Genomic DNA, 25,363 nt, shown 5'->3' on the forward strand with positions numbered 1-25,363 from the left:
CACTGGTAAAATTTCAGTCAGATTTTTTTTAAAAAGCTTGGTCAAAAAGGAAACAAAGTTTAAAATCTCTTGTATTTTCTTATTTGCACTTTATTTTTAACAAGGTTTCTTGCTTTTATTTCATTCTACATTTTAATTGAGGTCTGTAATAATCTCCTTGCTCACTTCTTTCATGCCAGTACATGACTAAGTACTATACTAAGTACTAAAGTACATTACTAAAGTACTGTACTAAGTACTAAAATCTATGATTTTCAGTATGAGCTCTTTGAAGATCTAGATTACATTTGGGGTTATCCGGGAATTTTGAGTCAAGGAAGAAAAACTCCCTGAAAACTAATTGGTTAAGTAACTAGTAGCATTTTATGCTTGTGTTTTATTGTTGTACAGGGAAAAGATCATGAATAATTTATTCACATTGGGGAAATGTATCATCGATGTATCTTTGGCTATTAGAGTAACTTTGCCTAAAAGTATGAATTTTATGTATAATTTTTCAAATTAAAATGAGACAGTTCCTTTATGTTCTATACAAGAGAGTACGTATTAGAATGCCACAGGTGTCATGATTGCTATATTGGTTTTTGGAAGCACTACTAATTTTTAAATGATGTGGTAAATCTAAAACATTTTTATATAATTTTAAAATTTTAAGTTAAAATAATTTTAAAATTGTACACAGTTTTATGTACTTCAGTGTTTTGAGCTTTTCTCTGAAAAGAGTACACTTAAAATATATATAACATGATATTTTAAAAGATAAATCAATATGTAATTGATCGTCCTCTTTTTTTTAGCATAAATTACCAGTCTAATTCCAACTTAGAACTTGGAATTGAATTTAAAATGTGCGCTGAGTTATGATGTATACTTTAGTGCACACTTTTTAAAATTAGATGCATTGCAGTAGTTTAAAGTGGATTATAATGATTTTCTTCAGAAACATGAATACTCATAGTCCATGTAGTGTGTTTTCAGGACATTTTTCCAGGCAAGTGTATGAGGTTTGCAGAGAGAATAGCATTTTAAAATGCAGTGAGAAAGGAAGATTGGAGATGGCTTTCATTAGCATTTTCTTACATTTTGATGAGTAGAGATTGAGGCCGTATTTAAAATTGCTAAAAAATAAGATTTAGCATGAATTTTCAGTCTTAGAGTGAGTAGATTATAGAGGCAGGTAATAAGGTTCCTGGCAGAGGCTGGAAGATTTGGGGTCTGTCACTAAAGAACTATCTTGGGACTTTGGATGGTAATAGTTTACCTTATCTCCAGGTGCAGAATAGGGCAGGAGAAGAAAAGCTACATTTATTTTACCCATAGTTTCAAGCGTTCTCTGTATTGATCAGTAATTTATTCTAGAAGTTTGTGTGGGTAGGAAAATCTGAATTCCATATTAAAAATGGAGAGGAGAGGAAGGACCATTTTAACTTTTACCTTATTGGAGTGACATGGGAAGTTGGCACATTCCTCTTCCGTCATCTTCTATTCCTCCCCTGATTTTAATGAGGAAAAAACCCAGCTCTTCCATTTTCCTAGTTTGGAAAGAGGAAAACTGTACAGAGAAATATTAGACTAAAGATTGAAGAAAACTTGGCCAAATTGTAGAGGTTATGTGTCCCAACTGACATTTCATAATTTCCATCCCTCCTAGGCTGGTGGCAATGTTAAAATGCTCTCCATGCTTTAAAATTCTGGTTGACCCCACACCCCCACTCCTACTTACCCAAAAATATGGCTCCACTTTATACAAATCTGAATCAGGAGACTTTGAACACAGTGTAAATAAAACATATTTATAAAGTTTCAGTCAGTACAAAAATTTTAAAATGATGAAAATTTATTGGTCTTGTAAAAGGATATCTCCCACACATTTTATTAGTAGTCCTTTTCTACAATGTGAATATACACTCCAGAGTACTGTTTCATAAAGAAACATTGAATTTTCCAGTAGATGAGGCTTAATGTTCTTAGAGATAACATGCAAAAGTAATGGAAAATACTACATAAGATTAAATTAATATAATGTAAGTTAATGCCATATAATATTAAACTTTATGGAAATAATTTTTGTTGTAGTCAGTGATAATACAATATTTTTAAAATGTGGCAGCAATGTAATAAGATTGATTCATGTATGAGGCTTATGAAAAATCAGTCCCATTTTAAAACTAAGGTTATTATTCTGTATAATAATATAAGGCAAATTCTCTTCCTTACAATGGGTGTATAAGATATAACCATTCCTAGGATATGCCTTAAATATCTCTGAAGTCAATATTTCTCTTGAGATAGAGTTAAGTTGGTTTCTCCTTCAGTTAAAGACTCCTTGGTAGTTTTGGTTAGTTTCAAAAATCATTCAGCTATTGAAACAGTGAAAACATTACAGCATTTAGTTTCCGTGATTGTGCACATTTATTTGACATTTAGGCTTTCTGACTTGAGTTATGTTCTTAAATAAGAAGTAGGCAATATTTTTACTCATGTCATGTCTTTGCCTTGTCATTTATTATTTATTCAGTTTTTTACTGAGGTTTCTTTAGGTTTGACTCAGTATTTGCTACTTAAGAGGGTATGTGTTGGGTAATATATCAATAACTTGTATAGCTAGTAAATTTCCTAGAATATTTAAGGACTTCAAATTTTACCTTCAGTTTATATGATATCACACCTGGCTATAATTTATATGATGATATTTAAAAATCTGTTTATGTATATATATATGAGAAATTATTCAAATACAGGGGAAATTTCTTAGTTATCTTAACATTTTTTATCCTTTTAAAACTTAAATTTATCAAGCATTTGTTTGCTTAATTGTACCTGAAGGCTTGTCTTCAATATTATTATCAGTGTCTCTCTGTGAATTATAATGGGATGGAGTTTCAGGAAATTTGTGTATTTTATTTCTTGTATCATAGAAAAGCTCAATATTTTCATTTATATTTTTTTGGTCATTTAACAAATATTCATTGAGTGCCCACCATGTTTCAGGTCTGTCCCAGGCTCTAGAGATATAAAAGTCTACAACACAGGAGAATCTGCCTCCTTTGCCCTTAAAATCTCACAGGGAATACAGATAAATAAATGGTACACACCCAGGGCCCCTACAGGAGTCAGGGATGGTTTCATGAACCACCTGAATATCTTGGCTCAAAGAAAGATATTTTGTACACAAAGAATCTTATTTGTTTAAAGACTTAGAGGTTGAGTGGTCATAGGGTTTTTGAAAGCCATGTTGAAAGTTGAACTTTTTCATGACTGTAAGGAACAACAAAGAGACTGAAGCAGAGGTATGACATACTGAGATTTACATTTAAATAAACTACTCTGGCTCCAAGATGGAATAGATTTTGAGGATAGGGATGGTAAAGTGGGACCACAAGACCTAGTTAAGTAATGGAAATGGAAGTGGTGGCTATAACATGGCAACTGGAGTAAGAATGAAAGGTGAGGGATTTAGGTGGTATTCAGGGGGAAGAAAGTAGAAATAATATATGTTTCTTTTTTTTTTTTTTGAGGCAGAGTTTCACTCTTGTTGCCCAGGCTGGAGTGCAATGGTGCAATCTCGGCTCACCGCAACTTCTGCCTCCTGGGTTCAAGCGATTCTCCTGCCTCAGCCTCCCGAGTAGCTGGGATTACAGGTGTGCACCACCAGGCCCGGCTAATTTTGTATTTTTAGTAGAGACGGGGTGTCTCCATATCGGTCGGGCTGGTCACGAACTCCCAACCTCAATTGATCCGCCCACCTCAGCCTCCTAAAGTGCTGGGATTACAGGCGTGAGCCACCGCGCCCGGCCAAAATAATTTATGTTTCAAAATGAAACTTTAAATAGCTCTAATTCATTAATTTCTGATGATTTGCTTTGTGGGCAGTACTTTCTATTCCAATAGTGTTTAATGACCATATTGTATATGAATATAAATACGTGAGTGAGAGTTTGAGGTAGATTAGTTTCAAGCAGATTATTCTTTAATCCAGGAAAGCTAAATAGAAATGTGAAAACTGAATTAGGTAATAAAGAATGGAAAAGAGAATGAAGAGAGAGTGTTAGAGAGTGATATACATACAAATAAAACCCGCCACAAATTTTACTAAAATTTATTGTTTGGATGCCTGATGCTTTATATTTTCATCAGAAGAGTCTTTGGAAAGTGGTGTCAAAAGTATCCTTTGCTTTTCACACCCATTATCAGCAGGTTTACTACTTCCTCTTTACCCTAGATTATGTTGCATTTTAACATCCTGCAGAAAGCTCCCTGTGGAAAAGTCTCTGAACAATAGGTGGATGTAACAATACTATGCTGTGTGTGCTGCAATTTTTGGCAAAATGCAACATGTTAAAGCTGCTATAGTGGTCTCAACCTCCTTGCTTTGGGGGGACTAACTCTCTTTCTTGCAGTTACAATCAGGTATTTATGTTGATTTAATTTATATGGATTGGGAAATTGCACTATAGCGTATGTACAGAAATTGAAATGTAAATCAGGAAATAGTTTAGAAAATAAAACGATTTCTCATGCTATTAACAGCATGCATTGTAAATTCATGCAAGGCAGTTGAGAATGGTATGCAGTGTGCTGTTTACCCAAGTTTCAGCTTCTGTTGAAGGATGTCTATTTTTATATATTACATCATCTCTGCTACAGAACTCCGGTGTCCACTGGGATTTACTGTTCTTTCATTCTATTTTGAAAGAAAGCTTGTATTGATGTCATAATTGGACCCATCTTTTGGTTGCATTTGGAAATTGAAAGTAATAAGGGTGTTGTGTAGCAAGTCATGCAATATTTCAAGCAATTTATTTGTCGAAAAGATCACTGTCACTTTGTCTTGCCTCTCCTTGTGAATACTGGTGGCTCTCTGTGCTTGTACATGTTTTAAATATACTTGGCTAAAATTTAGCTTTTAATTGCAACAGCGAAGATGCTTTTCATCTTCGACTGTTTCATTTCTTCTCATGTGATTTTTTTTTTTTTTGGTCATGAGATTTTGCAGAGCTACATGCTGATTTAAAAAAAAGTCTCTTTTTTTTTTGGAAAAATCTACTTTGATATTCAGACCTATTTCCTGCCAGTGCTGAATTGATCTTTTTACAGTTGTCTGTTGTAAGTTGTCTGTTTTCACTGTTTGAAATATCAGGTGATTGGAAATACTCTCTTTTGGTTTTGAATGCAGTTTTAAAACATTATTAGCCTGAAATGCCTCTCTGTTAGCTGGAAGATATTGCTGACTTCTGGACAAAACTCTAGCATTTTATGGACTATATAGATGTTAGGTTTTAAATCACTTGTGAAAGAAAATATTTTAATTATTTATATTAAGATAATTAAAAAATGCCTAATAATGCTATACATACTTATCTATATAAAATTTCCCCCTTATTTTCTCTGAAAAATTTAGTCATTTAGTCAGTATTATCTATACTATTTTAATAGTAAACTTTTTTTTTTAACTGATCAGGGACAAACCTCCACTTCTTTTTCACAGTAACAGCTTGAGATATAATTCACATGCCATACAATTCACCTATTTAAAATACATAAGTTAATTGTTTTTCTTTTTTGGTTAAAGAAACCCAGATACCATTAATGTTACCATCTTAACATTTTTATGATACAGCTCAGTAGGGTTAAGTATATTAGTAGTAAACTGGACTGACTGAGCATATCCATTTTACAGATGTACTGCCTAGCATCCTTTGTGATAATTAAAATTACTCGTATTGGGAAATATCAAGGCAAAAAAGTAAAATAAAATTACACATAGGCTAAAAAATACCTTTAAAGATATTTTGGCAAAAAGTAATTGTAGAATCTATTTTTAAAACCTTACTAAATAATTGTATTATAGCAGTTTCTTATGGACTCAGTAAATGATCAGATATCCTCTCCCACCCCCTTAAATCTTCCTTTCTTTCAAGTGGAAGACAGAAGACAACATATATGGTGCAGTGTGTACTGCTCGGGAGATGGGTGCACCAGAATCTCACACATCACCACTAAAGAACTTACTTATGTAACCAAATACCACCTGTACCCCAATAACTTATGGAAAAATAAAAATAATAATAATTAAGTGGAAGACAGGTGGTAGTTGGATGCAATATAACATTTGGAATAGCTGGCCTAGGGGAGAAATGGTATGGCAGCAGAGTGGACCAAATCTGTAATATGAATTGCCAATTTGGATAAATAGTGGAGTAATTACAAAGGGAAATATTTGAGGATGAAAAAGAAAATACTCAGGCTGTCTTGATTTTTACTCAGATGTCTTATGTCAATGGTAATCTGCCATTTGTGGTTTCAATACAATGCAGAAGGCATTTGAGGGTATTAGAAAATAAAACCTCAAAATAAGTTGTGACATTTCCCTTTCACCAATTATTAGCAGTCTTCTTTTTTTTTTGGAGAGGGTCCCTTGCTCTGTCACCCAAGCTGGAGTGCAGTGGCGTCATTTCAGCCACTGCAACTGAGAGGTGACAACGTGCTAGCAGCCCTTGCTCGCTCTCGGCGCCTCCTCGGCCTCGGCGTCCAATCTGGCCATCCTGGAGGAGCCCTTCAGCCCGCCACTGCGCTGTGGGGGCCCCTCTCTGGGCTGGGCGTGGCCAGAGCCGGCTCCCTCTGCTTGCGGGGAGGTGTGGAGGGAGATGCGCATGTGGGAACCTGGGCTGCGCCTCACGCTCACGGGCCAGCGCGAGTTCCCGGTGGGCACAGGCTCAGCCGGCCCCGCACTCAGAGCGGCCCCCTGGCGCTGCTGGCCCAGGCAGTGAGGGGCTTAGCACCTGGGCGAGCAGCTGTGGAGGGTGCGCCGGGTCCCCCAGCACTGCCAGCCGGCCCGCCCGCCCTGCACTTGAATTCTCGCCAGGCCTCAGCTACCTCGCCATGGGGCAGGGCTGGGGACCTGCAGCCTGCCATGTCCGAGCCTCCCACCCCCCGTGGTCTCCCGTGCTGCCTGAGCCTTCCCAACGGTTGCCGTCCCCTGCTCTGCAGTACCCGGTCCCCATCAACTGCCCAAGGGCTGAAGAGTGCAGTGCGGGACTGGCGGGCAGCTCCACTGCAGCCCTGGCGTGGGATCCACTAGGCAAAGCCAGCTGGGCTCCTGAGCCCGGTGGGGACTTGGAGAACTTTTATGTCTAGCTGGAGGATTGTATATGTACCAATCAGCACTCTGTCTAGCTCAGGGTTTGTGGATGCACCAATCAGCACTCTGTATCTAGCTAATCTGGTAGGGACTTGGAGAACTTTTATGTCTAGCCAGGGGATTGTAAATGCACCAATCAGCACTCTGTGTCTAGCTAAAGGTTTGTAAATGCACCAATCAGTGCTCTGTGTCTAGCTCAGGGATTGTAAACACACCAATCAGCACTCTTGTGTCTAGCTAAAGGTTTGTAAATGCACCAATCAGTGCTGTGTGTCTAGCAAATCTAGTGGGGACTTTGAGAACTTTTATGTCTAGCTAGAGGGTTGTAAATGCACCGATCAGCACTCTGTGTCTAGCTCAGGGATTGTAAATGCACCAATCAGCGCCCTTTCAAAACGGACCAATCAGCTCTCTGTAAAATGGGCCAATCAGCTCTTTGTAAAATGGACCAATCAGCAGGATGTGGGTGGGGTCAGATAAGGGAATAAAAGCAGGCTGCCCAGTCTGCAGCCGCAACCTGCTTGGGTCTGCTTCCACGCTGTGGAGGCTTAGTTCTTTTGCTCTTTGCAATGAATTTTGCTGCTGTTTACACTTTGGGTGTGCCACCTCTTTAAGAGCCGTTAACACTCATCGCGAAGGTCTGCAGCTTCACTTCTGAAGTCAGCAAGACCACGAACCCACCGGAAGGAACAAACAACTCCAGAGGTGTGCCTTTTAGAGCTGTAACACTCACTGCGAAGGCCTGCAGCTTCACTCCTGAAGTTAGCGAGACCACGAACCCACCAGAAGGAACAAACTCTGGGCACATCTGAAGGAACAAACTCTGGACACACCATCTTTAAGAACTGTAACACTCACTTTGAGGGTCCGTGGCTTCATTCTTGAAGTCAGCGTGACCAAGAACCCGCCAATTCCGGACACACAACTCCACTTTTCAGGCTTAAGAGATCCTCCCACCTCAGCCTCCCTAGTAGCTGAGGCTACAGGGGTGAGCCAGCACACTCGTGGTTTTTTTGTAGGGACAGGGTTTCGCCATATTGCCCAGGTTGGGTTTGAACTACTGAGCTCAAGCAATGTACCTGTCTTGGCCTCCCAAAGTACTGGGATTACAGGCGTCTGGCCCTGTATTTCTTTATACAAAAATTTAAACTGAACCTTTAAAAAAATGTTTGAATCATCAGGACTTTTGGAACACTTAGGAAAGTTTTTTTTTAGAAAGGGATCATTTTGCCATTTGTTAATTTATGAAATAAGCATATCCCTAACCAACTGGGATGTAGAGAATACTTGAGCATCGTTGATATTCTTGATGTCATTTACAGTGGGCATTTTTGAGGAATACTTGACAGCTCAGTTTAAAAATTACTCTGTAGTATAAACTTTTGCCTAAATTTTAGTATTAACTTTGGTTAGACTGAAAGAGCGGCCAGCTATTCTGCAAGCGGATTAAGTTGTCAGTCAGAGGGTTCTGCTGAAGTGGGTGTAAACAGGAAATCTAAGGACAGTTGACAACTGCATTCTTTCACATCAGCTAAGAGAGGCTGATTGTTTTCTAGTTGCAGCAGTTTTCAAACAGTTTCATCTCTGGACTCCTTTAAACTTCTAAAAAAACTTTTTGGCTCTAATGAGCTTTTATTATTATTTACCACATTAGAAATTGAAACAAAAAGTTTTAAATATGTATCCATTGATTAACTTAAAAATAGTAATACACACATTACACATTAACATGAGGGTTTTTAAGGGGAAAATATTTTATAAAACAAAAACTTATAAGAAAAATGATAGTGTTTTATACTTTAGCGAATATGTTTAATATTGGTCTAATAGACAGTTGGATTCTCCTGTCTGTATTCAATCTGTTGTGATACGCTGTTCTGGTTGAAGTATGTAAAGTATATGAAGAAAATCTGGCCTCACATGCGTAAGTAGTTGGAAAAGGGAAGAGTATTTTAACAGCTTTCAAAAATAATTGTAGGTGTTTTTTCAAAGACTGCACCAAAATTTGACCAGTAGTGGTTTCTTAAAGATCAGTTGCAATGAGGAATTTAAAACCATGTTAGTGTAACTTGCCTTACTCTCTTTTATTAAAACCCATTGGTCTTAATTGCACAATGAAAGGATCTTTTTACTTATGCATACTTTTGTAACATCATGCATTGGTCACTGGGTTAAACAGTCTTCTGAATTTTGGCACATTATACAATATAAAGAAAAATCACATTTGTTAATACCACCACAGATCTCATAAAGAAAGGGCCTTAATTATTAAGAAGCTGTCAAATTTACTGTGTTAGATATGTTTTTCAAAATTCTTTTAATTGAAACTTCAAATTTTATCATTAGCAAAGTATTATCAGCTGTTTTTCTTCAAATGACAAGCTCATTTTGTTCATTTTTAGAATATACCTGCCAGATACCCAATTCCGAATAACCATAGTTGTTTTTTTTTTTATTATTTGTTCTTTCAAATGAAAATGTTTTTCTGTGGCCAGGCGCGGTGGCTCACGACTGCAATACCAGCACTTTGGGAGGCTGAGGTGGGCGGATCACGAGGTCAGGAGATCGAGACCATCCTGGCTAATACGGTGAAACCCCGTCTCTGCTAAAAATACAAAAAATTAGCCGGGGGTGGTGGTGCGCGCCTGTAGTCTCAGCTACTCGGGAGGCTGAGGCAGGAGAATGGTGTGAACCCGGGAGGCGGAGCTGGCAGTGAGCCTGGGGAGCAGAGCGAGACTCCATCTCAAAAAAAAAGAAAATGTTTTTCTGTGAAAAAAGCTGCCAGTTCACTTAAACGACTGGAATAATTGCACATCTTTTCCTTGAGACAACCATTGTACATTGTAAGAAAAGTGCTTTATGCAAACTTCTCACTTCATCATACAGAATATTAAAAGGACGTATACTAATGGGTGGAGATTTAATGTAATTAATTAATACTGCTTTATCAAGGACACTTTAATACTGGCATTTTCTTTTTTTGCCACTGTGAGTGGTGGTAAAGAATACAAGGACCATATTGGTAATAACAGTAGTTACATAGTAGTAGTGATGCCAGTGTCTTGGTATATCCTAAGACATCAGTTAGGTTTTACCCGTTTTTGCTTTTGCACATGAGCACAGTGAAAAAAGCAAGTAACATTTTAATGTCATAATGAAAACATAGTTTGACTTTACGAACTCCTTAAGAGTCTTGGGGACCCTCAGGGGTCCTGAGACCATACTTTGTGAACTAGTCTCTTATAGCTTTGATTCACTGGGTTTTCAGATTTTATTTGCATAGTATAATAGAGTTCTGCAAATAAACAGAACCAGTGGAGTGTTAAGGGAAGGAGATAGTCAGGAATTGGCATATGCTATTGTGGATGCTGACAAGTCCAAAATCTGTAGCTAATACAGCATGACTTTTTTTTTTTTTTTTTTTAGTGAGACAGAGTCTCGCTCTGTCACCCAGGCGGGAGTGCGGTGGCACAATCTCCGCTCACTGCAACCCCTATCTTGTGGGTTCAAGTGATTTTCCCATCTCAGCGTCCCAAGTAGCTGGAACTACAGGCGTGTGCCACCACACCTGGCTAATTTTTAGTAGAGACAGGGTTTCACCATGGTGGCCAGGCTGGTCTCGAACTCTTGACCTCAGGTGATCTGCCTGCCTCAGCCTCCCAAAGTGCTGGGATCACAGGCATGAGCCAACATGCCCCACCGGCATGAGACTTTAAATAGTCCTATGCTGCATAATGACATTTTTGTCAGTGAACGACCACATACACAACAGTAGTCCTGTAAGATTATAGTACAGTATTTTTACTGTAGCTTTTCCATGTTTAGGTATGTTTACATATACAAATACTTACTATTGTATTACAGTTGCCTACAGGATTCAGTACAGCGACATGCTGTACAGATTTGTCACCTAGGAGCAATAGGCTATCCTATAGAGCCTAGCTAGGTGTGTGCAAGTACACTCCCATGGTGTTTGTACGAAGACAGAGTTGCCCAATGACGCCTTTTTCGGAATGTGTTCCCCGTCATTCTGCCGTTATGACGTGTAGCCATTTTTAAAACTTCTTTAAAACTCAAAACTCCCCTTACCTTATTTCTAGAATTCTTCTCTTTCTTTTGCTCTATTTTGAATATATAGTGTATTTTTTTTTTTTTTACTGGTGCCTTTGTGCTGCCTTCATTCTTTTTCTGTCTCCTTGTTCTTAGATTAAGACATAAGTGGCCAGTTTCCCTTGTTACCACAAAGTGTGATTGGCAACTCATGACTGTGCTCTGACATTCAAAATTCTTTCAGTAATCTGCTACTATAAAGCAAAATAATTGTCTGAGAGGATAGAGCTGCCTTTGGAAAGGCACCAGAAATGTTGTCTCAACTACTCAAATCTGAAATGGTGGGTCTCCCTTGGTGAAAACTGAAATGGCCAGATGAATATTCTACGTGATAAGGGGTCACCATAGGTTCATGCATTGTTTTTGGGTAGATAAATTTTTTTTTAAATAGTCTCATTTTCTTCCATACTGTGTTTTTACTTTTATTGTAGTAGTTGATTGGATTATTAATATCTTGTTAATTTTGTTTTTAATCTTAAAACTTCACTGAGTTTAATGATACATACTTTTAAATTTTGGTCGAACAGATTTTAAGTTTGCTTTATGTCTTGGAAAAAGTATTTGCTTCCTGTAAAATATAACCCATCCAGAAAACAGGTTTTTTTATACATTTGCTCTAAGACAATCTTTTAGTAAGCATTTCATAGATTATCAGTACATTTTGTTTATGTCTAGCACACTGTTGAACTGACCAACATGATTTCTGAAATTCATCTCTGATTTCTTTTTTTAGTTTAATTTTATTTAAAGTTCCAGGATACATGTGCAGGATATACAGCTTTGTTACATAGGTAAACGTGTACCATGGTGGTTTGCCGTACCTATCAACCCATCACCTAGGTATTAAGCACATGTATTAGCTTTATGTATCCTGATGTTCTTCCCCGTATGGCCCCCCCGCAGGCCACAGTGTCTGTTGTTCCCCTCCCTGTGCTCCCTCTTAAAAGTGAGAACATGCAGTGTTTAGTTTTCTGTTCCTTTGTTAGTTTGCTGAGGATAATGGCTTCTAGCTCCATCCATGTCCCTGCAAAGGACATGATCTTGTTCCTTTTTATGGCTGCAGAGTATTCCATGGTGTATATGTGTCACGTTTTCTTTATCCAGTCTATCATTGATGGGTATTTGGGTTGATTCCATGTCTTTGCTATTGTGAGTAGTGCTGCGATGAACGTATGCGTGTGAGTATCTTTATAATAGGATGATTTCTATTCCTTTGGGTATATACGCAGTAATGCGATTGCTGGGTCAAATGGTATTTCTGCCTCTAGGTCTTTGAAGAATCGCCACACTGTCTTCCACAATTATTGAACTAATTTATACTCCCACCAACAATGTAAGTGTTTCTTTTTCTCTGCAACCTCGCCAGCATCTGTTGTTACTTGACTTTTTAATAACAGCTATTCCGATTGGTGTGAGATGGTATCTCATTGTGGTTTTGATTTGAATTTCTCTAATGATCAGTGATTGAGTTTTTTTCATGTTTGTTGGCTGCATGAGTGTCTTTTGAGAAGTGTCTGTTCATGTCCTTTGCCCACTTTTTAATGGAGTTGTCTGTTTTTTCTTGTAAATTTTTTTTTTTCTCATAGACTCTGGTTATTAGACCTTTGTCAGGTGGATAGATTGTAAAAATTTTCTCCCATTCTGTAGGTCATCTGTTCACTCTGATGATAGTTTCTTTTGCTGTGCAGAGGCTCTTTAGTTTAATTAGATCCCATTTTGTCAATTTTTGCTTTTGTCGCAATGCTTTTGGTGTTTTTTGTTTTGTTTTGTTTTGTTTTTTTGTGAAATCTTTGCTCGTGCCTGTGTCCTGAATGGCATTGTCTAGATTTTCTTCTAGAATTGTTAATAGTTTTGGGTTTTACATTTGTATTAGTCAGTTTCACACTGCTGATAAAGACATACCTGACACTGGGCAAATTACAAAAGAAAGATGTTTAATTGGACTCACAGTGCCATGTGGCTGGGGAAGCCTCACAATCATGGCGGAAGGCAGGGAGGAGCAAGTCACATCTTACGTGGATGGCAGCAGGCAAAGAGAGGGCTTGTGCAGAGAAATTCCCATTTTTAAAACCATCAAATCTCATGGGACCCATTCACTATCATGAGAACAGCACAGGAAAGACCCGCCCCATGATTTAATCATCTCCTACCAAGTCCCTCTCACAATACTTGGGAATTACGGGAGCTGTAAAATGAGATTTGGCTGGGGATGCAGAGCCAAATCATATCAACATTTAAGTCTTTAATCTGTCTTGAGTTAATTTTTGTAAAAGGTGTAAGAAAGGAGCAATTTCAGTTTTCTGCATGTGGCTAGCCAGTTCTCTCAGCACCATTTATTAAATAGGAAATGTTTTCCTCATTGCTTGTTTATGTCAGGTTTGTAGAAGATCAGATGGTTGTAGATATGCAGTCTTATTTCTGAGTTCTCTATTCTGTTTCATTGGTCTAAGTGTCTGTTTTTGTAACAGTACCATGCTGTTTTGGTTACTGTAGACTTGTAGTATAATTTGAAGTCAGGTAGCATGATGCCTCCAGCTTTGTTCTTTTTGCTTAGTATTGTCTTGGCTATATGAGCTCTTTCATCCCCGATTTCTTGTTTCTTGTCCTGTCCCATTTAAAGTCTTGGGGGTCAGTTGTAGAATTAATGACTGAATGCCTTCCTGTATTAATAATATGAAATGCTACTTTATGACACACCTAGGTAACATAATCTTCCATGAACATGAACTATCTGGCCAGTTGTTAGCAATTCTAATAATGATAATCTGATATTTACAATTAAATATTCTAGTATTGTCTTTGGTTTTTAAATATCAAAATGGTAGTAACTGACAATTTCAAAGTGTAACTAAAATATGAATAGTAAAATACTCTCCATGCCTTTTTAGAGCTGCTAAGGAGAGGGAGAAATTAGGTGTGTATTTTCTTTGTTTATTCATTTATTTATAGAAAGGAATATTGAATGTTGTTATCTTAAACTCATGTGGCTGTATCGGTAGGCTGACTTTTTTCTCAAGAAAATATTTTAGAAATTTTTGTGTCATTTAAAATATTTTCTATATTGAGATGGTCTTCTATATTTATTTATTTTTCAGGCAAGTTTATTTAGAAGCATTTCCTGTCTGGAATGTATTTAATTACAACAAAAGGGCAGGCACAATTCTATTTCTGGTAGTAAAGTCCGTTGGTTAATGCGTCCATTTATAATTACTGTCACTTTCTTTTAGAAAGACTATTAAATCATTTTGAAAACTTACGTAGTTTGATATTTATTTCCAGACACTAGATTTTTTAAAAATAAAAATGTATTTGTTAAATATTAAATTTCTGAAGACTCAATAGGTCTTTGAAAGCAGATAGTATATGCCATTGTGTATATCCTTTGCACAACAGATAATACAGGTCTCAGTAATACCGTGGTTGAATCATGGTATTGGTATCTTTGGATCAAACTTGCAAAATTAGCATTATTTAGTATTTCTAGGAGTGGCATTATAGATCTTCCTGCTTTAACAGGTCTGTACAAGGATATCAGCACAAGGAACTTAGTCCCAGACAACTATACATTAATTAATGGGTTGGCCGAGGCTTGAATGCAGCTGACTTTTTAGAATATTGTAGAGAGAATAAAATTGACACTTACTGAAGGTTTATGATACACCAGTCTGCTAGATGTTTACTGATATGTTTTGTCAATGAAACTAGCCCACAGTTCTGTATTTCCCTGTCAGTAGATAAGCATGCACTGGCCAAAGAGGTTAAGTAACATGTTCAATATTCATGGTCACTCAGGTAGTAAATGTTAGAAAGCCAGACATAGGTCTTTCCCATTCCCAATCTATGAAATTACTCATTTTTAAAAATGAACTTAACATATATTGCTTTTTATGTTATTTAAACTTAAAATATGGCCCAAAGGAGATACATATCAAATAATTTAACCACTTTAGAAGTACACCATTTAAGTGCCTTTTGAAGAAAGAGACTGGGGCATAGAATGTCCAATGTCCAATATCCAGAAATGATGACTGAGCTATATTTGCAGCAGTTATGGACTTTGGTTGATGAATCAATCTTTTTGTTACAAGTTAAGTGTTTTTCCTTTTCTGACCATGTATCTCTCGTTAATAAAGCACAGCTATCTTTTTTTCTTTTTAACCTTTCTAGCTTCATTCCAATAGGATAAGTTTTTACTAGTAAGTAGCACCATTTCATAACAAAGGGATGACCGTGTAACTAGTGTATTTTAAAAGTTAGGCCCACTAATAATATAATAAGGAAAGCCAAAATCTTGCAGAAAGATCTTTTGTAGGTATGACTCTTTAATGAACTGAAATAACTTATTTACAGTTGTCTAAAATTATTCATAGTTTTTAGAGGTGAAAAAAATACCACTCATAAAATTGCTTCTTGTGTACCAGAAAATGTTGGAAGTGTTTTGGTAATATTTAAGAATATTGAAAAAATATAAGTAAATCAAAGAGTTTTAAAAAAACTTCTGTGAAACTTAGTATCTAGTTATATATAATCTGAATAATTCAAATTATTGTTTAAAATCATCTTTAATCCATTTCTAAGTTTGGCAACTTTTAATTTTTAAGTAAGGACGTTAAGAAGAAAACTTCTAAACTGTTGTCCTATTGTCACTATAGTTTTTTATTATTATTTATTTATTTATTTTAATTTTTTGAGACAGAGTCTCACTCAGTCACCCAGGCTAGAGTGCAGTGGTGCAGTCACGGGTCAGTGCAGCCTTGACCTCCCAGGCTCAAGTGATTCTCCTCACAAGTAGCTGGGACTACAGGTGTGCACCACAACAACTGGCTAATTTTTTGTAGAGACGAGGTTTTGCCATGTTGCCCATGCTAGTCTTGAACTCCTAAGCTCAAGCAATTCGCCTGCTTCAGCCTCCCAGAGTGCTGGGATTACATGTGTGAGCCACGGCACCCAGCCTAATTTTTTTTTTTTTTAAGTAAGGGGCATTTTACTATTCTCCCTCCCACTGCCAAAACAGAAAGGCGAAAATCTTGGAATGAAGGAATTATTACGAGGAAATCTTATCCCCAAACAGTTTTGTTTCCATTAATGTAGTGGTTTTTTTTCCTATGATTCTATATTATATCAGCCTTTCTACCTGCATTTTCCCGCCAGCTGATGTTTGGTAACAGCCATGTTAGATAAGACCACCTTAAGAGTGTAAAAGGACTTAAGAATCTTCTGGCTGAACCACTTAATGCAGTTTAGTTCTTTTCTGTAACCACTAACATTCAGCCTATACTTTTAAGATTTTTAAATTACAATTAGCACAGGTATTTGACACTCATCCTTTACAGAATGAGTATCAAATTTGTATCCCAGTGCCTGGTACAAAGTAAGAACTTAGTAAATCCTAACAGTTATTATTTTATAGAGGAAAAGGTTAATTATTATTATTTTTTGAGACGGAGTTTCACTCTTGTTGCCCAGACTGGAGTGCAGTGGCGTGATCTCGGCTTACCACAACCTCCGCCTCTCAGGTTCAAGTGATTCTCCTGCCTCAGCCTCCCAAGTAGCCAGGATTACAGGCATGCGCCACCATGCCTGGCTAAGTTTTTGTATTTTTAGTAGAGACGGAGTTTGTCCATATTGGTCAGGCTGGTCTCGAACTCCTGACCTCAGGTGATTCTTCTGCCTCGCCTCGGCCTCCCAAAGTGTTGGGATTACAGGCGTGAGCCACTGTGCCCCACCAGGAAAAGGTTAATTTTTTTTTTTTTTTTAAGACAGAGTCACTCTGTCACCCAGGCTGGAGTGCAGTTGTGTGATCTTGGCTCACTGCAAGCTCTCCCTCCTGGGTTCACGCCATTCTCCTGCCTCAGCTTCCCAAATAGCTGGGACTACAGGCACTGCCACCACACCCGGCTAATTTTTTTTGTATTTTTAGTAGAGATGGGGTTTCACTGTGTTAGCCAGGATGGTCTCAATCTCTTGACCTCGTGATCCGCCCGCCTCGACCTCCCAAAGTGCTGGGATTACAGGCATGAGCCACCGCACCCAGCCGGAAAAGGTTAATTATTAAGAAATTCTTGAACTTAGTAAATCCTAACAGTTATTATTTATTATAGGAAAGGGATAATTATTAGGAAACTGTTATGGTTAGCTGTAATCTGCCTCTCCATAATTTTAGTTCATGTTTCTAGGTCTCTTAAAGCAACACAAGTAAATATGAATATTCCATTTTTATATAACTGTGTTTGAGATGTTTACAAAGATCCACCCTTTAAATCTCTTCTTCTGTATTAAATATTACCAGCTTTTTGTGGCTTTCCTAAACCAGTTACTGCTTGCTGTTGTTTGCATAGGTCCTGTAATACCCTACAGTGCAGATTACAGTAGAATTTTGTCTTCTTTGCTCTGGATACCATAAGTCTGATCATGTAACCTGAGATTATATTAAGATTTTGGGGATTGTACATTGGCTCAGAGAGAGCTTTTGGCTTGCTCTGTTTTATAGATAACCCCTTCTACCTCCCACTCACCTGTGAATTGTTCCTTAAGCCTGATCCTCCCCATCCTGTTCTTGTACAAGTGACATTTTGATAATATTCATGTAGGTCTTTATATTTATTCCTGTTAAATTTAAATTTACTGGTTTTAGCCTACTCTTTTTGCCTATCAAATTATTTAAAACTCCGGATTTTGTCAGTAAAGAAATTAGACATCTTTTACAATTACTCACCCATCCTGTGTCTGGTTCCCCATCTTAAAGTGTGGAATTTAATAGGTTAGTTTTGAAGTTTATATGGAATCACTTATGCATTCATTCTTTGAACAACCACTATGTGTCAAGCACTAGGGATAAAGCACAGTCTGTTGTTGACAATATCAGATAAGTGTTGTGCGGTTCCCCTCATCTAACTTATAATTCCAGTTTGTGGTGCAGTATTTCCTGTTTTTCTTAAATAAAAACAGAGGGATAATTAACAGATCATTGTGCTCATGCAACATATTAATCCCAAGGGAATATATTACAGTCAAATTAATAATAAAGATAATATTCTTTTACATATGCCGTGTTAATGTGTGAAATATTAGTGGGGGGCCTCGTTCTAGGGCCTCGCCCCTAGAAAAAGCATGGAAATAATTCACAACCACTGTTCAAGGACTCCACCTCTGAAACCTTGAGCAGAGATTTGTAAGTGAAGTCTGGCCTTTTTAAAAGATAGATTCTAGGAAATGAAGTAAGCTTTGTTAAATCTGCTGCTAAAGTCTGCCCGTTTTTCAAGTAAGTGCATTTTTAAAAGCCCCACGTGGGAATTTCTCATGGACTTACAGGCTTCTTTGTTTTTCTGCATGTCTCCATGTCATGTCATCTTTTAATCTTTCCCTTCTAACATACTCCATGTGAATGTTTCTTATAGATTGTTGCCACATAATTTTTGTATATTTCTTATAGATAGTTGCCACATAATTTTTCAATTACAAATCAGATGCAACATAATCAGTTTGCTGTCAGAAACTTATTTTTTTAACATTTCCTTGAAACGTATCTGTGGAGTAAATCATGGTGATCTTTTTGAACTCCCAGTTAGGTTTTTCTGATACTGAACATGAACTCAACAGATTCTTTGTGTTTCTAAAGACTATTTAGATTCACTTAGATGTTTAGTTAGCATTTCATATGTGTCAGCCATTGCATTGGTTTCTTTCACATTTTAAATCATAATTAAATTATTTTTAATAATGAACCAGAAGTGCCATTTCACTTTATGAAAGTAGAAAAATGAAATTTTAGCCCAGATTTCCTCTGTGACTGCTTTGGGTGCGGTGTGTCAAGGACTTGTGTGAGGTATACCCAAGGATGAAACAGATGATGTGAAAATGTAAGATTGAGTTAAAATATAAAGTTTATCAGATAATCAACTTTTCTTTTAAAAGAAATTGCACTATTAATGGGGGATGTATTGGCTTTAGGAAAAGAGAACTAAAACTTCTAACCATATCTACCATCTTTTATTTTGCATTGGCTTAGTGCTTGATTAGTTTGATGTACTCATATAGAAAATAGCACTTTAAAATGACATTTTTTGGGGAAACAATGAAACACTAAAAATCCAGTTTGTAAAATTTCTTGTTTTCTCGTATCAAAGAATGACTTCTTTCTGCTATACCCACAAGTTTTCCCCAGCCTCTATAGTTTTTCCTCTGTGGTAGTGGGGAGAGGGAATGTTTAACTATTAAGTGAAGTAAGTGGTATTAAGAAACCTAGAATTCTATTTTGCATTCTTCTATACTACTAACTCTATAATCTTATACACTTTATTTTTCTATGAAAGATAAGTACATTATTCTCTTGATTCCCTTGTGTTTTGATGAAGTTTAATTAAATGTTTGTAAAGCACACTGAGATCTATGGTTAAACACTGTATATGTTCTAAGTATGATTAATCATTACTGAGAACAGACCATTTTTCTCAATTTCATAGTAATTAGAAAGTGAATACTTTATGTGGAAAAAAAAGAATATAATGATATTAAATATAGCATGGAAAGCCTTTGCATTAAGTAGTTTCCTGAACTATATAATCTCCAATTTTTTGAAGTGTTGTTACTGATGATTTGGAGTCATTGGATGTTATTGACAGGGTAGAAAGTTCTTACATGGTTCTTTTTCTTAACCAGATCTAGTTAATGCTACTTGGTAATGGTTAAGGAATGGGGTAAATATAACCCAAATTAGAGTGAACTTCAAGGTAAGTGTGATTTTTTCTTATTTGTATAAAATCTATAATATGGGTTTCTCCTAAATCCTTTGTTTATATTTCTTTAGCAGTGTTTGGCATATTATAACCTGCCATAATTGTGTTTCAACATACAAGATAGTGTGGATAATGAAATTTCTGTATTACAATTATGAGTTTTAAGTTGTGTAGGTTGTAGGCATGGAGCCAGGCTGAGAGAGAGATCATGCCAAGTCTTAGCACAGAAAAGCATCAGTGCCTAAGGATGTGTGATTTTACTTCATCTATCAGGTTTCCCGTTTAGGTTAGTTTCCTTCTTGAGATAAGTCACACATTTTCCAGAGAGAGGCAAGCAATTGGAAACCTCCATATATAAAGTCAGATACCATCAGCATGGGGGTAATTTGACTTAACCTTGAGAGGAGTGTTTTGGCACATGGATATGTGTTTTGTGGGACACGGGCCAGATGGAAGGTGTAGAACTTGATTATTTAATCCCTGAGTTGCCATTTACATTTTTAAATTGTGATAAAATATGAGTAACATTAAAATTTACAATTTTACGCATCATTAAGTGTAAAAGGCCAGTGGGATTAAATACATTCCCATTGTTTTTGCAACCATTACCGCCATCCATCTCCAGAACTTTTTTGATCTTCCCAAGTTAAAACTCTATGCCATCGAACAATAACTCCCCAATCCCTCCTTCCCCCAGCACCTGTCAACCTCCATTCTACTTTGTGCCTATGTGAATTGACTATTTGACTACTCTGGTATCTAAAGTAGAGCATTATATAGTATTTGTCCTTTTGTGACTGGCTTATTTCTAGCTTGATGTTTTCAAGTTTTATCCATGGTGTAGCATGTAATAGAAATTCATTCCTTTTTAAGGCTGAATAATGCATATACCACACTTGTATGAATATCATTCATACATTTATCTGTCGATGAACACTTGGGTTGCTTCTACCTTTTGGCAACAGTTTACTTTTAAGTTGTTAGTTATATCTATTATAGAAAAATATTTGGAATTTTGACAGAAACTAGTCTAGAGGATTAAATGGGGTCTTTCCAGTGCCCTTTCCCAGTCAGTGGAAGGTTCATTCACTCAACAAGAATGTGAGTGCTTTGTGCGGTGAACACAGGAGTACACACAGACAGACATGGCACCAGCCATCGTGGAGATGAGAGCGTAGTGGAGGAAGCAGACACTAACTGCTTAAATACTCTTGGGACTACATGCAGAATTACAACGGTAGTAAATCAGTGCTTCAATGAAGGGATAAACACTAACATGAGATTTCTGAGGGTATTTCACCAGTATGTTTTTGGGAGTGGAGGTGGCATCAGTCAGGAAAGGAAGGAAGAAGGAAAGTTGCAGGCAGAGGAAATAACATGTGCAAAGGCGCTTTTGTCTATCAAGGAGGCAAGAGCAACCCCTGCAACTTGGGAGTGCAGAGAGTGACCATGAGCATGGTGTAAGTCTGGAAAATGTATAAATCTTGCAGACCATGATAAGAGTTTTGGTCTTTATGCCAGGAGTAGTGGGAAGCCATGGAAGTGTTTTGTTTTCATTTGTAAAAGGAGCTTAGTGGATGAGGGCAAAATGATCAGGCTTTAGTTTTTATATAAGATATCAGGAGGTGGTATGGTAAATAGGTTGGATGGATGGAGTTAGAATCCAGACAATTCATTAAGGAGACTTTTGCAGTTCTCAAGGCAAAAAATGATTGGAGTGGGATGATAACAGCAAAGACAAAGAGAAATCTAAATTTGAGAAAAATTAGAGAATGTAATAAACAGATGTTGTGATGGATTGATCATGGACAGAGATGTTAAGGAAACTCTTAGATGTAGAAATGGCATAACAGGATCACTATGGTTCATCATGTAAGTATTCCATGGGATGAGGAATGGCGAAAACCAAAACAGATTCTTGAGAGATTTGGTTGGGAAGTGGAGGAATAGGAAAATACCGGGTCTGGAGAATGTTTCTGTTTTTGTTTGGTTTTTGAGATGGGAGAGACCTGCACATTTAAAAGCTCGTGGGGAGGACTCTGGTTGTGGGGCAGAGGTTAAGCATACGTGGTAAAAGAAGGATAATGGGTAATGTAAGAAAAGGGGTTGGGGGGATGGGAAGAAGGATCCAAAAGAGTGATGTGGTGGGAATGGTTGCCTTTAGATATTAGGAGAAAGAAGGAAAGAGAATAGGGTGGGTATAGTCTTAGGCAGTAGTCAAGAAACACAAGTCAGCAAGCACTGACAGTTCCAAAGTCAATTATTAAAAATGCTACATTTTCTGTCTATTTTCTATTACATGTGCCATTGATAGATAAACCTGATTGTGAAAAGCTGACAGTGTTTCAGAATTAAAATGTCCTTATTCTTTGTCAAGTATAATGCAGTCTTTCAAATACCTACATACGTACATGAAATTAAGAGTTTATAATAGAATAATGTATCCGCATTTTATTTCAACTCTCTACCTCTGAAGTTTGGTTCAGTTTTTTAAAAAAAAACCTGGGTAGGTTAATTTTTTATATTATTTGCAAGGCAATATGTGCATCTGTGTGTGTGTGTGTGTATGGGTGTTTGTGAAAATCACATCGTCTAAATGTATACAAAGCTTGTCAAGTATGCATTTTATAAATTTTTGATAGATACCTGTTTACTGTAGCACAGCAATATTTGAGGATGGGATAGAGGTCACATTGATTCCTTTATCTTCACCTTGGTGAAAAAAATCATATTTTAGTTGAAAGCTGTTCAAGTAAGTCCTTGCTCCGTTTTCCCACCCTGTCTTCAGTGATATTATTTGGAGTCAGCAATCAATGGATTCCATCCCTCTGAGACTTGCTTAACCTACAGCCGCTGATAGAATACAGGCAAGAGCTTGTTACTTTATCTGAATTGTCCATTGCTACCTTAATGAGTGAAATGGTTAAGTAGAGGAGGGGGCGAGTCTTAAGGAATGTGTGTACCATTTGAGCTGAATATTTCAGCGTGTATAGGGAGAGGGAGGGTGAGAGAGAAATCCACTTACATCACTAGAACTGCATTGAGTGTGAGCCTTGCAGGTTAAGAGACAGACTACAGTGCCTTGCTTTCTGCAGGAAGCAGCAATGCCGTTTGTTTCCTAAGAGGAATTTTTTATTTAGAAAAGGAAGCTTTCTATCCAGGAAATGGCTTTCCTTGTGCGTTGCTATGCCAACTGCCTGCAGCCATGGTCCTCCAAAGTAAGCACAATAATGTAATTATATTGGTGTATTGCATTCAGACTCATGATTTTTGAGATTGTGTGTGTGCATGTGCTGTGTTTCTGTTAGTGGCTCTCTTGCTAGCAGGCATGCTTGTGTTGAGTGTGAGGGACAGACATCATTAAATTAAATGTCCATCAGTGTCATGCTGCTAAGATTAATTGTGCAAACTTGGTTAGTGGAGTGGGACAGAGATCACTGGTCACCACTCTGTCAGCATCATTAGCAGCTAGGGAGGAGTTCCCGATTCACACGCTCTGCCCTGATTTTTTTCTTTCTTTCATTTTCTTTTTTTCTCTTGGTTGGAGGGTTCTGTATGTGTGATTGCAGATGAAACAAGGGTATTAACAATGCTTGGCTGAATGCTAGAGCCTGGTTCTTATACCACCCTGACTAATATAATTCTGTGTTAAGCCTTTTTGAGGGGAGTCTGTGTGCAGTCAGCCATTTTAGCTTTTTTCTTTTTTTTTTTCTCTCCTTTTCTTTTGCCTCTTGTTCTTCAATCTCAGAAATGATCTTGTTCTCTTGGAAGACCGAGAGCTGTGTGAGGTTTTCTCGGTCTTGTCATAGCCTAGGATGGTTAGAGTTTCAATGTTATAAAAATGGAGACGAACACTGTTGTTCGGATTCCTTTTCTGGTCTACAAGTGTGAAGGGTTTTTAAGCTTACCAGTAGTGACACTTTAAGCTGCAGCTTGGTTTTCCCTCCTCCCTCTTTTTTTTTTTTTTTCCTTTTCTTTTAATTTAATGCTGTAGAGGGTGACTTGCCATCGTGAGAGATTGGTACATGATGTGTAAATTCAGTTCAGCATATGTTTCTTCATTATGAAACCACTAGCAATCCCAGCTAACCATGGAGTTATGGGCCAGCAGGAGAAACACTCAGTAAGTATCGCAAATGCTGCTTGTGCTTTGATAGCACATCATAGAGAACTGCTTTAAAATGGGAATTGTTGCTCTTTCTCTTCAGGGCAAACCGTTTTTGTAGAAGGTATAATAATCTGCTTGGAGGAGGGGAGGGTGCATTAAAACTGGCTTGTTCTTCCAGTGTTGTAATTTTTAAAAATTTGAAGCAAGACCAGCAATTTATTTAAAGCAAAATCACTAATACTGAGAAATATTGGGCAGCTAATTTTTATATTCAGAAACTAAAGCTTGACAGTTCAGCTTCGACTTAGTACTTGAATAGTTTTCAAAAAAATGTTTTTGTAGTTGAATTTAATGAGAAATCATCAGAAAGGTTATTGAGAACGGGAATCTGTAGTGAGGAATTCACATGTAGGTTTGAGTGTAGGAGGGAGAGCTTTGGTTATTGATTTGGTAATAAAGCGATCAGTGGGACTCATCTGATTTCTTAACATGTATTCATCACTTATGAAAACACAGATTTTTTTTAATGCCACAAAAAATTATTGCTTCTTTATAATTGATCCCATGAGTCAGCTATGTGTTTGTCATGCTGAAATCCCATGGCCAGCTACCGAGAAAGACTTTTCTATGCCTAACACCAAGTCAGAGCCTCCTGTTTCAGGAATGTGAGTTCTCATGGTGCTACTTTTATATCACCATGTTGGGAGTTTTCTGGCATCACACAAATTCACATGATTGATACATACATAAATATATTCAATCCTCAAAATGCAAACGCATAAATTTAGGCAGCCTGTATAGTAGTCTAAGTATTTTTGAAATGCCTACTTCTACATCCTAGCATCTAGCAGGTTATTAAAGTACAGGAATTGTCTTTCATGTATTCTAAAGAAGATGAGATGGTAAACTTTAAAAGTGGAAATAAGTCGCTGAGGCTTTGTAAGTTTATAGATAGAAGGCCATGAATGTAGAATATTTAGATGCTGAGGTTCATGAGTATAATTTGGTTTTGTTCATCATTATGAACAAAATTACCAACTAAATCCAAGAGATGTTCTTAGACGAAGTGATTCTTTGCGCACTGTCTCACCTCAGGAATGAACCATGCGAGCTGCGCTTAAGGCAGCGGCTGTGTTGGAAGCATGTTATGACGCTGCGCCGAGAGCCCAGCCCCTTACCATGAGGTCCTCGTGGTACTTCAGTAATTAACTCTCTTTGGATCAGATCCAGAAAAAGACCAGCCCTAAACTTAATTTCACTAGTAGGAAA

The 25,363-nt window shown here is 37.3% G+C and overlaps 1 protein-coding gene across 35 annotated transcripts in view; it reads left to right on the forward strand.

Annotated features, from left to right (window-relative positions):
• RAPGEF2 (Rap guanine nucleotide exchange factor 2) overlaps positions 1–25,363 on the forward strand; it is a 257,227-nt gene that overhangs the window by 140,661 nt on the left and 91,203 nt on the right. For 3 of the 35 annotated variants that reach the window (XM_054554666.2, XM_054554667.2, XM_063723715.1), the window contains exon 1: positions 23,240–24,109. The exons of 28 other annotated variants lie outside the window; for them this stretch is intronic. In XM_054554666.2, coding sequence (XP_054410641.1) covers positions 24,050–24,109 — 60 coding nt within the window. In that variant the 5' untranslated portion in view covers positions 23,240–24,049. Of the gene's footprint in view, positions 1–20,521; positions 23,205–23,238; positions 24,110–25,363 lie in introns of those variants that run through there. 4 more of the 35 variants (XM_054554664.2, XM_063723714.1, XM_054554665.2 and 1 more) reach the window with 3 other exon arrangements.

This window comes from Pongo abelii, chromosome 3 (assembly GCF_028885655.2).
Source record: "Pongo abelii isolate AG06213 chromosome 3, NHGRI_mPonAbe1-v2.0_pri, whole genome shotgun sequence".
Classification (NCBI taxonomy): domain Eukaryota; kingdom Metazoa; phylum Chordata; class Mammalia; order Primates; family Hominidae; genus Pongo; species Pongo abelii.